Here is a 16786-nt window from a genome sequence, read left to right on the forward strand (position 1 = left end):
ATTAAAATACATTTGGGGTTGATTAAAATCATAACCATAAGGTACAATAATTTAAAAGACATTATGAAATGTCTCAACAAACAATTAAAAATCCTCAAATTTACTGGTTTACACTCCCAGATATGGGATTTTAATGAAATGAGGATATTAGTAACAAAAGTGCAACAAACATGGATCACATATTAAAAACATAAAATGTTCTCGTCACAGAAAAGTAAACTAAAAGGGCTCAAGGTAAAAGATATACTTCTGAACCTTATATTCACCCACATCAATGTTCACTGTAATAATCTGAAATATACAACTTTTGAAATGGACAATAGAAATTTTGTAATGCTTACAACTAAAAGGTAATGATTTCTTAAATTGAAAATGTATTCCCAAAAATACTTACCTCTTCTCACAGCTATTATTCAACTACCAGTAACACCATATAAGTTATAATCACTACTGGCCAAGCCCCAACCAGAAAAAGAGGTTCTACTGCTCCGAGTTCTCCCACATTGGTGGCGAGAGCAGTTGGACTGCTATATATACATATATAAACTTAAAAATGATATCCAAAAGAGTCTTTATTCTCCACAAGATAAATAGTGAACTATTCAAAAATGCACAAGTTTTGGGTTTCACTTTAAAACTATTACCACTTCAGTCTTCCTGTTCCATTAATATGGAGTAGCTGGATGGGAACTGGTTGACCCCGACTGAGATACGTGATGAAAAATATTCAAACTGACGGCATACTGTGTTGGAGTAAGAATAGATGTCTCAGCTCTGATAGTGATGCCTACCTTAGTTGTTTCTACAAGCAGAATCAGGGTGTAACATTCTGACAACTGATGAGAATGTGCCAGCAATAACCAGTCATCCATGGAATGGTGTGTGAAAAGGGGTGACAAGAGAAAGCTTGTATGATTTGGCAGAATCCATATGGCACAGATGCTAATCCAATGGTAATAACCCTGAACTGTCATACCTGACCCTTGTGCTCAAAGGACATCACCACTATGGTGTAGTGTAAATAGGAGCTGATGAGCTGAGTTTGGACATCCACAATCCGAGTAGAAAAAAACCAACTCAAAGTGGGAATGAGTCACTTGTCAACCTTCAATAATCTAGACACCAATCTTCTGTCTTCTTGGGCAAAACAAACCAATGGAAATAAAACCCTGGAAGAACTGGCATTAGCATTCAAATTCTAATAGCCCTAGAACTAAATTTTGGAATCCAAGCATCTGCAGGAGATGGAAACCCTACAAGGTGAGTGGATTATAATGGTGAAGATGTAAACTGAATGCCTAATTCTGATTCAAGGACCTGTAGTGTCCATGGGTCCATTGTTAAGATTTACTATCAATCCAGAAATTCTCAAAGCCGAGACCCCAAAGGCATACAGTTGCCACTGACACCACTAACGGCATCCTAACTAAGCAGCATAATCCTTCTGGGTACCAATGGACCAAATGGCTGATGTTGGAACCTTTGAATAGGGGTAGAACTCTGACCTCCTGCAGGAGCCAAGGAATGTTAAGACACCAATGACAACAGATATAAATGTAGAAGCCAGCAATAGAACCAAAGTATTGACAATAGTTCATAAATGGATCTTGTGATCCATAGAGCCTTCCAATAAACTATAAAGGGATAATAAATAACTTGGTACCATATATAAGGTGAAACAAATCCTAGAAAGTTGTTTGTTTAAAAAAAAAAAAAAACACATTGGACTGTGTCCACTGCAGGGAATCAAATACTGGATTTTAAAGTTGAAAGTCTGTAGACTTATAGCTATTCTTTTGTGAAACATTGATCTATTCAGTGTAATTACAAACTCCTCTCTAGAACCCCAAATTTCCAGGACAAGATGTATTCTCTAAGAGTTGGAACATGCTTACATTTGAAAGTGGTAGGCTAAACCATGTAGTTCTGACAACTGTGATGGACAAGACATAGTTGTCACTTCACACAGCCAAGCAATAAACTTCCCTTCATGAACCACAATATCAGTGGATGAAAGGAAAACTAAGTATTTACTCCCAGACATACAGCTATCACAGGTATGCATTCTTGAAAGCAACTGAGAATAGATCCCAAATATTCCACATCCAATGAACCAACTGAAGGACTGAACCTGAAGCAGTTTATTCTATGAGAAGCCAAAAGAATAAAATGAGGTACAGGAAAAAGCAATCTAAATTCTCTCCAAAATGCCCATTAGGAATAAAACCAGACATTAGAGCTGGGAAATAAAAGGCCTCATTTGCCTCCATGCCAGAAATACTAATCCAGAATTTCCTGCTGTATATCTGTTTGCCATGTAGAACTCTCAAAGTATCTATTTCCAAAGATTATAGTACATAGAGACACTTTAGTAAACACTTTGTTTAAAAAAGTGATAATATTATCTGAATGAGGTGCACATATATAGTACAAGACAAATATCACAGAGTGATTAAGTAGGGTATAAAAGAGCACAAGCAAAAAAAAAAAACCCAGATGGGCAAAGGAAGGAACCCTGTAGTGTAAGAAGAGGTTAAATACGTTTTGTAATACTTTTATTGTTGTATTTTTTATTAATATTTAAAATATTATTTGCATAAATATTTATAGAATAAAGAAATTTCTGTCTGAATTAAAAATTTTTAGAAAAATGTTACTATTATATGTAATATAAGTTTTTGTATGATTTACTTCATCTACAAAACTATATAATTTCAATGTAATATCACAAAAATCTGTACACATTGTCAGTTGATACCTTGCCAGTTAACATAATGTTTGGAACTCTGTTAAATCAGAAAACAAATAATGCTATTTGTTTTGTTTTTTTTCTGTTTCAATCCTGGCGCGTAAGTTCTTCAACTGACGTTGTTTTACGTACAAACTTTAATCACATCCCTTTGTGTTCAATGTCAATCTCTGATTGACATACTTCAAAAGCTGATCTGTTACTGACTTTAGTCCACCTCATCACATTTGACACTGTAGAACTAAAGTCAAATAGCCTATCTGCCAGTCTCTTTGATCCATGCTCACCTCTCATTTCTAAACTGGACAAAGTGGTTGTGACTCCAATGTCAATAAATGGGTTTTACATGCATAAACATGTCAACAATTCTTAGGATTATATACACTTTTTCTATTCCAGAACTTATAACATGCCTGTGTTAAAGAAAATTATGGTAGTTTCATTTTAATCTTAAGCAAATCCCTGACAGTATTTTTCATTAATCTAAAATTATTCTGTCATTGGACTACAATTTTTCCAATGCTGTAAAATATTTTTGCAAACTTCAACATGTGTGAGCTGTAATGTATCTATTTCAGGTGCAGATCCATCCAAAAATCTAAATTTGTTCTTATAATTTTATATTTGTGATTCCATATAATTTTCAATGTCACATTACATTAATTACACAACTACATTCAAAGAAGTATTTATGCATGGCATGATGGTTTTTTTTTTGTGTGTTTTTTGCACAAACCTACACGAGGGTTATCTGTGCTAGCAGTCCCAAATTTAAGAGTAAAAGACTAGAGAAAAGGCAGTTAGTCATCACTACCAACCTCCAAATCTATGGCTACCCTTTTACCAATGAACAGTGGGATTGACAATCACATTATAATGTCCCCACAGTTGAACGAGTGAGCATGTTTGATGGGATTTGGATCAGTATGATAGATGAACAAGTTAAATTCTAAGGAAGATACTTTCAACAGCCAAATGCTTTTACCTACTTTTTCAAATCAAGACCAACTCCTGTAATTTAACCTTGATTTTTTTACAGATAAGAACAAGTTTCTGGAAATCAAACCTATATATTAACTCATTTGACCACCTCTTGTCCAAAAATGTAAAATTCTCCAGTTAACATTTTAAGATATCATCAACATAGAAATATCTAATATAGTACAAGAAGTTTTATAATTGAAACAAAACATTTTTGTCAATGAATTCTTATAGCTTGAACAGCACCAAGAAAACAAACTGATTAACTTGTCATTACAACTAATACTATAGAAATCAAGATCACATTGTTGATCTACAAATTAAATTAGTTACGTTTACAGCTGGGTAAACAACAACTACTGTAGCTTTCCTGACATCCACAGACTTTGACAAACAGAATACTTTTAATAACTTCTTTGTTTAAGAGCTGTTGCAAGACTGCAGAAACTGCTCAACTGATAAAAATGACTTGGTCCATAACATGAAATAAACAAGAACTGCTTGCCCCATAACATCAAGCCTCCTAGTGGCACAGTAGTAAGTCTGCAGACATAAAACACTAAAAACTAAGTTTCGATTCCCATGATGGGCAGAACACAGATAGTCCATCATTTAGCTTTGTGCTTTACCAAGAACCAATTTGTAGTACTTTTAATATTATTGACTAAGCATTAAAAGTACTAAAAATTGACTTTTGGTTCATAAGATAAATTTTTTTTTTAAATTGCCGGACCCATAACATCAACATTATTAAGTAGTTTAACAGTATGTGAGTCATGAAAGTTTATGAATTACCTTTTTCTTTCTGTAATTTTCCATGATCATCATCGTCTTTGGAGTCAAAGCTGTCGCTTTTTTCTAAAGAGCTTTTTTCTGGATATACATCAGTTAACTCTTTGTCAGAATGGCATTCTATGCAATCATCATTACTTATTCTGCGTTCTAATGAATCACTACCTGAATATTCAGGAGGTAATAAGTCTTCAAACATGCCATCATTCTTGTTCCACTCAATGTCAATGCTGGACTTTGACTCAGGAAAAGTAAAGCTTGACCAAGCTGGAAGTTTATTAGTGGTTACTTCTGGAAATTGTTCTTTTATGCCATCTGTTTGAGGTTCCTCTTCAATATGTTCAATAACAGAAGAACAAGCTGTGTGATACAAAGCATCACAAGGTACATTTTCTGACTGTTCATTTGTCTCTATATTGCTTTCTTCTCCTTTTGTGCTAGCTGAGTTCTGAAAAGACGATGGTATTGTTGTGACTACCAATGTTTTAAGATTTGCAGGTCCTGTCTCAATGGTTTCAATACGAGCCATAACAGGAACCTTATTGAAAATTTGTGTCTGAGCAAAATGGGGACCAGAGTAAAGTGAAACACTGCCTTCTGATTCATCAAATGACTTGGTTTTGTTTCTTGTTCTCTTTGGAGGAGTTCCAATGGGCAAAAGTCTTTCTTCTGCTGGAAAATGTATATCCTTGTGAGCAGGCCACTCTAAGTACTTTGGTGTTTGAACTGCCTTTTCTGTTTCAAAAGACTCTAATATCTTTCTTTCTGGTGCTTCTTCTGAAGACTTTATAGTTACTGAACTCTGTGGATGGCATTTTGAAACTGTGTCCTCAGTAATACTTCTGTTAGTTGGATATGATGCTGCTCTCAGATTTTTCTCTGGTATTCCAACTGGCAGTAATCTTTCAGGATTTGGTTTATTTGAAATTGACTCTAGATGAATTGGTCTATGAATTTGAACATGCCAAAGAGGCTTGCATTGTTCATTTTGTTTATCACTAGTAGAGACAGCCTTTTTGTCATTATGATCAGGTAATGAAGAAACATTGCTTTCTGTTCCAAATACACTACAAAACTGTTTTGCATATAAATTCTCATGACTGACATTTTTAATTTCACCAGTTTTACTTTCTATTTCAGAAACTTTCAAATTTGTATCATGGAAAGATTTCACTTTAACTGATCCTGTATCAAATGCACCCATTCTCTGGATTCGAGGCTTCTGTTTGAATGGATCAGTTTGTGTATAACTTATAGTACACTTATCTAACCCTGCATCATGACTAGAAGAAACAATTTCTTGATGATAAGGTTCTTTTAGCTTTCTTTTGGATACTGTAATTCCAGAACTAAATTCTCCTGTGCTGCTAGACACTTCCTCTCCTTGAACATGTGAAACAGTTTTGGCATTAGAACTTACAGATGGATAGGAATGTGGTACTCTATGTGTGTAGTCCCTCAATGTTAAAAGAGACACAATTCTGTTATCTTTACCAACTTCTCCTTCTTTAGTTTCTACAGTTTTGCTAGCTACCCTTTCTGGGAATACTGGCCCCATAATGATGACATCTTTAGTTTGTACAGTCTTGTTAGTTACCTTTCCTGTCAATATTGGCTCCATAATGACATCTTTACCAACTTCTCCCTCTTTAGTTTCTACAGTCTTGCTAGCTACCCTTTCTGGGAATACTGGTCCCATAATGATGACATCTTTAGTTTGTACAGTCTTGTTAGCTACCTTTCCTGTCAATACTGGCTCCATAATGACATCTTTACCAACTTCAAAATCTTTAGTTTGTACAGTCTTGCTAGTTACCTTTCCTGGGAATACTGGCCCCATAATGACATCTTTACCAACTCCTGCATCTTTGGTTTGTACAGTCTTGCTAGCTACCTTTTCTGGAAATACTGGCCCCATAATGACATCTTTACCAACTCCTGCTTCTTTTGTTTGTACAGTCTTGCAAGCTACCTTTTCTGGAAATACTGGCCCCATAATGACATCTTTACCAACTCCTGCATCTTTGGTTTGTACAGTCTTGCTAGCTACCTTTTCTGGAAATACTGGCCCCATAATGACATCTTTACCAACTCCTGCTTCTTTTGTTTGTACAGTCTTGCTAGCTATCTCTCCTGGAAATGCTGGCCCCATACTGACAATTGATGGTCCACCGACAGAAACTTGTAAAGTTCCTGAAGAATTGTTTACAAACTGTTTGCTTGATGATACAGACAAGGAATAAGGCTCTTCTTTGTAACCAGTTGATTTTGGAACCAACAATCCCTCTGATGCAGACTGAGGAAAAGCACTGGAACACACTTCAGTTTCAATTTTCGATATTTCTCGTTGATTGTAAAAAACATCAGGCTTATTAAGATGACAGGTCTTTTCTGCTGAGTTGTATATGTCATAAGATTCAATGTCCTCATAGATTTCAGTTGATGGCACTGGTTGAAGCATTTTCATGTCTGTATTATTTTGTTCGGTGTCCATAACTCTGGTACATGTAAATGCCATTTTTAATTCATCTTTCTCCATAGATTCATGAACAAACTTTTCAACAGGGGCATCTCTGACTGACTGACAATTGCCATGATCTGTTTCCAAAATTTCTGAAACAGGAAAAGCTGAGAAGCTATTTTGTGAAATATAGGTATCTTTTGGTGTCTGATTAGAGCAGACACTGGTAGTTTTCGAAGGATCAAATACAACGACATGATCTGTCAGACCATTTTCTTTAACCACCCTAACTCTTGCTTGTTCTGTTAATACAGAAACAGTTTCAATAGAAGATAGTTCAAGTTCTCCAATATCTTTTCCAGAACTTTCAGACTTGGGGCTTTCAGGAATTGCTTCTAATTCTGGTTCAACATCATCATCACAAGAACAGCCATAATCTAATAACTTTTTGGTTTTCCAGTCAGTCTTTTCTTTATAAATCATTGGTGATTGATCTTTTCCTAATTCTGAATAAGAATTTTCTCCTAATGCTTTGTGGTGAAGACCTCTAAGGTTGGTAACTGTTCCACTAAAAGTCAATTTTACTTCATCTGTTGAAGAAGGTGGTTCATTTGGAGGAGTATAGTGATCTTGTAAGTTTTCAACATCACCTGTCACACAACTGAAATCTAGACCAAAGAAAATATATAATCAGAAGCTTCAGTGTGGAATCTTAAAATATATAAAAATTATATTACTATGAAAGTCTTCAATTTGTTTGTGTTTTATAATTAAAGAATTCTTTACATATTTACATTCCAACCAGAGTTGTTTATAAAATGTAGGTGGATGATACATCTTCCTTGACAACTGCAGCAGTACATATAGATGTATAAATGTGGAAGACTTCCCAATGTTTTTATAGTTTCATTAAATACATTTTATAATGTGTACAAGACAAAATGACCTTTTTCTGACTTATAATAATCCTTTAATAATTAAAAAGGAAAACTCTTAATGTAATTCAGCCGTGAAACATTCCATTTGTTGATGACCTGAGAATTTCTAAGTTTCTTTTTTTTTTATGTTTAAAAGAATACTGTATTAAAGTACACAGTAACAACTAGCACATAAACAAAATTAAAGGAAATCAGTCCTGTTTCAAACATACTTTCAATGGTGTACGAGGAATAAGTTTGAATTGTTCCATTGAATTTGGTAAACAACATGCTAATGTTTCCAGACTTTCTAGAGTGTTACAATGTATTAAAAAAGTCCAGTATTGTTCTATTTATACATTTAAATAAGTTTCAACAATTTATTAATAAAGTGTCAAACATAATGCATCATAACCTAAAAGAAAATTTCAATGATATTGATAAATACAAAAAATGAAAACAGCCAAATTAATTTAGAATCAATGATGCACAGATATCTATCTACCTAATGATGACAGATCAGATATTATGTGTGATAACTCTAGTTAGACCAAACTCTACCCATGTTTATAACTTTCACAACAGCTGTACATATAAAACTCTCATGTTAAAATTAAAAATCAACACTATAATCATTGTTGTAAGTGTTTCACCTGCAGTATGATGTTAAAGTACTAAAGCTGCTCAATCATTTTAATGTGTCATGTTTTATGATGTACCTCCTAAAAATAATGCTTACAAGTAATAAAAGAAATTATCAAAACACGTCTAAAATGTATAACTTTAAATTGACAGAAATTTAAAATGTAGAAAAAGTTTCTTAAACTTTCAATTTCTTATTAACTGAAAAAATTCATGTTACACTATCTTAAAATTACATCAGAAAACCTACTAGAATTTCAAAAACTTATTATTTATAACTACAAATACTTCACACGGCCACAGTGTAAGACAGTTATAAACAGACTTCATACAGCCACAAGTGGATGTCATCACAGTGTACAGACATTTATAAACAGACTTCAAACAGTCACAAGTGGATGTCACCACAGTGTATAGACAGTTAGAAATAGACTTCGTACAGTTACAAGTGGATATTACCACAGTGTACAGACAGTTAGAGGCAGACTTCATACAGTTACAAGTGGATATTACCACAGTGTACAGACAGTTAGAGGCAGACTTCATACAGTTACAAGTGGATATTACCACAGTGTACAGACAGTTAGAGGCAGACTTCATACAGTTACAAGTGTATGTCACCACAGTGTACAGAGTTACAAACAGACTTCATACAGCAACAAATGGATGTCATCACAGTGTACAGACTTCATACAGCAACAAGTGAATGTTACCACAGTGTACAGACAGTAAGAGACAGACCTCATACAGTCACAAGTGGATGTCATCACAGTGTACAGTTAGAAATTAAACCAATGAGATGTCCACCCAAAGCAATATACATAACACGTTAGTGCAATATTATATCCAGAAGACTAACATGTGAAGCTATGTTCCTTTTGTAGTTGACATAGAATTGTATAATACTTGTATGTAAAATTATTAAACCAGATTCAATCCAGTTTTATACAGAAATCAGATGTATATGGTAGTGGTACAGGTACTGTCTGGACAGATAAGAACATTGTTGAATGTACTGTCCTTCACATACTGACTTAAAAATTGCTTAAAAATGAAAACACTGACAAAGTGGTTCAGTTTTTAACCCTCATCAGATTTGAATCACATCAAACAAGTGTGGGATCTCCATAGTTGTAATATCAATGAAATACAAATAAAAGGTGTCCTGAACATAGTTCATCAACTCTTCAATTCTTGAAGTTTCCATGAATGTACGTTTGATGATTTTGAAAAGTGCACATTTCCTCAAATGATGGAACTGGTATTGTTTTATATAACATCATTATTTTAATCTTAACACAAGAACTCCTTGTTTTTAATATAATGTCTGTTCTCCATTTCATTCCTATAGTTTGCAATTGAAACATTTGTATATTTTTTTGCTTTTTCTATTATTTGTACACAAAAAACGTTTCTTGTTGCTTAAATCTAACTTTAGGTCGTGTTTAGTTCTTCTAAATTTTTGTCAAACACAAGAGTAGCTATTCTTTCTACCGTGCCAGACAGAGACAACACTGTGTGATCAACAAATATCAGAAAATTAATGATAACAGGAAACATTTATCCCAACATAAACCAGTGAGTGCAAAACAAGTTACTACATATGTTACTTATACCACTGTTTCCCAAACTTAGGTACCAGAAATATACAAATATACAATATTACCTATCATATACACTACCAATTACAAACCATTAGGAACTTCAATATTGAAACAACCATCAGATATAACACAAGAATTATCCCTAATGACCTACCATATATGCTACCACTTATAAACCATCAGGAACTTAAGTACTTTTTTATTCACAGAAATATGGTTGAAATGCCAAAGACTTATCCCAACACATTACATGGCAATTTATACTACAAGTCTGCTACCTGCTTGTATTAATACAGTGATTTTTTTCAAAACTTTTTTTCTCTGTATATGGGCAATAGTACATTGTTCAAGAAGACTGATAAGCTTCTTTTGCTCTAGCCACACAATGTTCTGCATCTTTCACCTACAATACCTTTCATCTTCATGAAGTAAAGAAAGATAGCTGCAAGGGCACCTGTAATATGCAATGTTAAGACATTTGGATTTTCAACCAGTAATCACATGATCTCGAGTTAATGAATGGCTTCTTATGTTTCATTGGAAATGATCAGTCATGTTGATAATACTAGTTGCTCTAGATAAGTCTGACATTAACCCTCTCAACACAAGCTCGATCAATTTGACCAACCAGGTAACCTCCTTGTAGTCATTTAAGGTTTTTGTAGATTTTATGTTTCTAACTTTCGATATAGTATATATGTATATCTTCACAAAACTTAGCAGTCTTTCAGTTAACATTATGTCTTTCACATATAAAAAATCAAATTTTTAATAAAGTATTTTTAATAAACTAAAATAAACATTTGTCCATTAATATATATAATATTTGTTTGAATAGTCTATGTGCAAATTGATTTTCCTGTTGAGATTAAAGATACTTTTCCACATCTCAAAAATCTCTAATTTCCCTTATGTAATTTCTAAAACGTTTTTTCAGTAAAACATTATACTCTCTCTGTTATTTTCTCTACTCTAACTCAAAATAGGGTTGATCAATTTGACTGATCTCGAAGCCTCCAAAATAAATTTAAATTACCTTATTTTCTCTTTCTATTATGACTTCAATTTGTAATATGAAACTCACATTTGTTTACCCTAAGTAGCTTTAAACTTGTAATGGTATACATCTATTTATAATTATATTTTATTGTTTTATTGCTCTTTTAATTGTCCTTTGAACTGTGTCTAACAAATATCTATGCCATTATAAGTTGTAAATAACTCACAGTATATAAAGCCCATGTCAAGGTATCAAATTACATTACCTGTATGCTACTCATGTGCATGCACTGTACCTTATGAAACATTTTATTATATTATTAATATTATTTATTTACCTTATCTAACTTAGAACTATTCTTGTTTTTATACTTTTGTTACTTTTATGCTAATAAATAAAGAATAAATATAAAAAACAAGAAATAAAGTACTAACCCAGTCTTCTTTCTCTTGCCATCATTTGTCAAGGATATTTAAGCCTACTTTTTATACTAATGGTAGTAATGCACTAAATACTTTTTATTTAATTAATTAATACACCAAAGAACATAGACTAATAACATATAAAAAGCAGATAATTTCCCCTAGCTCTCACAATTTTTTTGGCTTTCTAACTGTATGACAAGAGCTGTTACAAATTCATCCAAGCTAATCAAGTTTCTCACTGGAATGTTGCTTATACTATATTGAAATCAACTATTACCTGATCAGAACACAATGTTATGCAATATGTCATTTAATAGTTGAAAACCTTGGCACTTTATTGGTTAAATGCAATACATACTTAAACATAAGAAAGAAGTACAAAACAAAGATGAATGTGGCAGGAAGGGTCTTTTCTATTGATAGCTCTGTAATCATAAAAATTGAAGGATGTAAAAAATTATAGTTTGTCTGGGCAATGACAATTCTATAGTGAATAATTTATGTTGAATTTTTTACTCTCTCCAAGGGTGGGTGGTGGAAAAAACATAGGAGATGCCTAGAGAAAAAATGTAACTAGGGGAAATTCAGGATTTTCTAAATTATTTCCTAGTATAGTTAGGAATATAAAACTTATATACTATTAAAATATGAATTATCAGCTAAGATTTTATGCTATATTAATTTTTATAGCATAAACAAAAAGTAGTTTAATAAAAATGTTAAATGTAAGACATAAAAACTTTGCATTGTGTATAGTAAAGGTTACCTAGAGTAAAAAGGTTAATTAGTTAAGTAAGTAACGAGAGATATATTCAGTATGAAGCAGTAACTGAGCAGAATCATGGAATGACTTCAAACTTACTTTCCAATAATAGCAACTGTTAACTGTGAAAAGTATAGTACACACTTGCTGTTGGAATAAAGACTGTTTCTTGTGCTTTTACATAAATATTCAGTCTCTCTATTTCTCATAGATTCACTTAGTGACAAATTACAGTTACTTAATAGCAACTATTCCCATGAAACTTTTCTTTTTTTTTTTGTGAACCTATCTTGTCAAACCTCATAGAAACTGGTGTTATTAAATAACACCACAAATAAAAGAAGACACCAATTGTAAAGAATTAGTAATAATTTATTGCCTTTGATAAAATACTTTACCAGTGAAAGTGTTTGTACGTTATGAATTTAGACACACACATTTCCCTAATGACACATGTTATTGTTTCATCCATTAACTAATTCTGCTACAGAATAAACACACAGACACGACTTTGAGATGAAACAGTTATAATTAACACCAAAAGTTACTGTATTTATAAATTTTTAAAAATACCCTTATAAAAGGGTATTTTTAACTGATAAAGGAAAATCAACACTCACAAAATAACTGGCATGGAATGCGTTTTCTCTCAGACACGTTTAACTAACTTCAAATTAAATGGTAAAAATGGTCAGACTAAATACCTCTAAATCGTGAGGGTACGGGACTTAGAAGAGGACCAGCAGCATATTTGCACACATGGTGTTGAGCCTCTAAAGTGTTGAGAACTATATGAATAAGCATCTGTACCTGCTTGCAGTATGGTGGACTACTGTAGCGATACTAAAACCAAAACCAAGTAAACAATACAGGAAATAAATTAATGTTTTCACAAACTCATAAATCATATGCATAAAAATGGAAAAAAATCTAAAGTTCACATCTTTATTTAGAAATGCATATTAGAGAAGCTATGTATGATAGTCCTTAAAAACTAAATCATAATTTTGGGAATAACAAAGTACCTCTTGATATTAGGTACGTGTGAAGCTGTGCCTTTTGTCTTGCATTTTCTTAAATCATTTAAATAGTCCTTTTGGTTTTCGAATATGAAACTAAACATATTACTCTGCCACATAACAACTAATATTTTCTGACTCTTTTAACTTAGAGACTTTAAATCTATGAAAGGAGTTTTTTATGAAAAATATAATAATATTTGATTATATTCCCCTTTTACAAAAGAGAATATAACACTGCATCTGTACTAAAATGATTCAAGTAAAAGTTTACTGGGATAACAGAATTACAACATATTTATAATTTTAATATTAGAAGACAAGATCCGAGGTATTTTGGGGCAAACAATGCTCTTCTTTTCAAAATCAGGTAAGAATGTGACCTAATGTAAAGATTGAATAAACAATGCATTACTGTTTGCAGAATGTATGGCTTAACAAAAAACCTATGGGTAAATAATGTACCAGTTTTAAAAACTGCTGTACAAATTTTACTGTTGTTAAATAATATAGCAACAACAGTTAAAATAGGAAATTGAAATGTTTGTTTGTTTAAAGTCACAAACAAATTCACATTAGAAGGGTAGAGCACTATGAAAAAGTGTGCAAGCACACCATTGGCTCAAAACACCATGAGTGTGAACAATTTTTTACAAATGGAAAATAAATGGTTCAACATTTTTGTAGGAATGTTAATAAGGGTCCTACTCTTTAAACACTTATAAATGAAGAATCAATATAACCTCTGCAGGATCAGTATAACCTCTATTCCTTCTTTGATATTTCCTACAGTTTAGTTCAATCCAAGTGTGGTCACACATTTGGTTAATTATTAATTTGTAATACATTTCACGTTGGTATTGTTAAATGTTCAATGACACGGTTTTTTTCCAAGAAGCATTTAAACATTTTACGTTTATCTGTTATCACACATTTTGAGATTCGGTCTGAAGAGAAGTTAATCTTTAAACATATGATCTTTTAGGCAAAATTTTATTTTAAAGGTTTTTTTCTTTAATTAAGAATACAGTAACAGAATACAACCCCACATTAGTACTTTTCAGGAAAAGAACATTTGTACAATGACTTTGGCTTTCATAACCTTAGAGTGTCACTCTCAATTCTCTGCCTTTCTGACCTTGCCCACTTTGCATGCTCATTTATGAATACTTCATATTTCCTGTTTGATAGCTGATGTAGAATGAGGAGAAGGGGTGAGGAGTACTTACAGAGGTCTACAATTACTCTAAAGTGAAACTACACTAATATATCATTTGGCACTGAACTGTACCACAGCTTTACAACTCATCTGTTATGTATGAGTTAAGAAATTTCTTAAGTTTTATTTAAATATCTTCTAAAAATACATTTTAAAGCACATCTTCATGGCTAACTTTTACCTTGTACAAAATTACAAGAGTAGCCACCAACCACGAGTGTCGAGCATGTGAGTCCAGCAACCATAATGAGAAGCTAGGTAACTGATGTTCGTATGCAAACCTCTGGGGAGATGGACAATAAATCAGAACAGGAAGACAAATGTTCAGAAGTATGTTTCCAATCTTGAAATTGTAGTCTAGGACCTAAAATTTAACAAACAAGTACTCTTAATTCTACTTACACTGAATAACAATGTTACTTAAATCAATTTAAAATATTTTTTTCTAATGTCAGTATTTTCTTATACACCATCAATATAGAAATATCATTCACAAACATTTGACAAAAGCATCATGAAACCTTTCAAAGGACAAAGATGTTCAACGACCATTAGTCCACTTTCATCTTTCCACATCAGCAAAACTATAATTTTTCAAGTCTACAGGATTAACAAACATAAGACACATTGTTGCACTTTACTAGCACAGTACTATCCAGTGGTAGGAAAGTTTACAGACCATAATATATACTCTGATAAAAACTGTCAATTTGGTCTATTAAGCCAAGGTGTCAAGCATTCATCACATGATCTCAAAAACGTCAGAACAACTGGCATATCCTTCTGCAGGTACGATTTAAATGGTTTCTCTTCAACCTCAAAGGTTATAAGGATTTCACCTTCTCATCCTTTAAAAAAATTGAAATGATAATTTTTGTTTTACATACACAAACCCTTTCCCTCAAGACTGCTAACTCAAAAACAGCTATGTTATTATCAATCAGAGAATGTGGCACAGTGCTAATGACTAAATTCACAAAAAATAGAAGTATACACCTTATCTGTCAGGTTTTTGTTTTCTATAAACAAGAATTATACTGAAAAAAAAACAGAAACGAATGTGCAGCCAAAAGTTCATTGATTATTTGATTGTTGGTTGGTTGATTTAGTGTTCTATGGCACAAAGCAGCCAGGCTATCTATGCCAAACATCCAGTAAAAAGGTCAAAGTAAAGTAAATGTAAAATTCATAAAAGGAAATGAAGGTAAAACAAAACAGAGTTTAAAAACATAAATAGCATAAAACCAATGTTAACATCTAGTCTACAATGTTAAGAGAGAAACTATAGTAAGAAAAGTTGTAATGGAGTTTCTGTAGCATAATGGTAATTATAATAACCCACCAGGAAGACTAACAGGTAAGTACAAGAACCACCATCAGTCACCTGACGTTGGCCTTTCCAGTGCTGGTTCCGAGTTATGTGTCATTATGACCATTTTCAAAAAGTAAAGAAATAAAAGTTTTAAAAGACCTGTAGCCAAATTTTAATAATAACATGCCAGGATGACTAACAAGTACTTCAAACAGAGTTCAAACAACAGCATTAGTCACCTGAAGTTGGCCTTTCCAGTCCTGGTGTTGAGTTATTTAATGTTACAGCCATTTTCTAATTTCAAATCGAACTAGAGACACTGTGATTCTTAAAAGGGAACCACATTAAAAAAGATTTTATGTATAAATTAAAAAACTTAAATGACATTAAAAAGATTAATGACCTTTAAAAAACTAAAAACTTTATCAAGGTGAACAGTGTCACCATCACCAATAACAATTGTTATTCTGAAAGAGGCGAATACATAAACTATACATCATGTTACAAGTGGTTATTCTGGAAAAGCTGAATACATAAACCATACATCATGTAACAAGTGATTATCCTAGAAGAGCTAAATATATAAACCATAGATCATGTTACAAGTGGTTATTCAAGAAAAACCAAATACATAAACCATACATCACATTACAAGTGGTTATTCTGGCTGGTTGGTTGGTTTGGTGTTTTATGGCACAAAGCAACTAGGCTATCTACACTAAACATCCAGTAAAAAGTTAAAATTAAAGTAAAATTCATAAAAGGAAATTAAGGTAAAACAAAACAAAGTTTAATATTTGAATTATAAACATAAATAGCATTAAACCCAATTCTTACATCTAGTCTACAGCTGTAAGAGAAAAACTACAGTTATACAAGCTGTAAAGGACTTTCTGTAGCAT

General features: G+C 32.6%; 1 protein-coding gene across 5 annotated transcripts in view; it reads right to left on the reverse strand.

The window, feature by feature from the left end:
* unc79 (UNC-79 domain-containing protein) overlaps positions 1 to 16786 on the reverse strand; it is a 152653-nt gene that overhangs the window by 54656 nt on the left and 81211 nt on the right. For all 5 annotated transcript variants that reach the window (XM_076483502.1, XM_076483501.1, XM_076483500.1 and 2 more), the window contains exons 33-35: positions 14754 to 14936; positions 13039 to 13177; positions 4526 to 7651 (exon numbers count right to left, since the gene is read on the reverse strand). In XM_076483502.1, the coding sequence (XP_076339617.1) occupies positions 4526 to 7651; positions 13039 to 13177; positions 14754 to 14936 (3448 nt within the window). The remainder of the gene's footprint in view (positions 1 to 4525; positions 7652 to 13038; positions 13178 to 14753; positions 14937 to 16786) is intronic.

The sequence above is a fragment of the Tachypleus tridentatus genome, chromosome 13, assembly GCF_004210375.1.
Source record: "Tachypleus tridentatus isolate NWPU-2018 chromosome 13, ASM421037v1, whole genome shotgun sequence".
Lineage (NCBI taxonomy): Eukaryota > Metazoa > Arthropoda > Merostomata > Xiphosura > Limulidae > Tachypleus > Tachypleus tridentatus.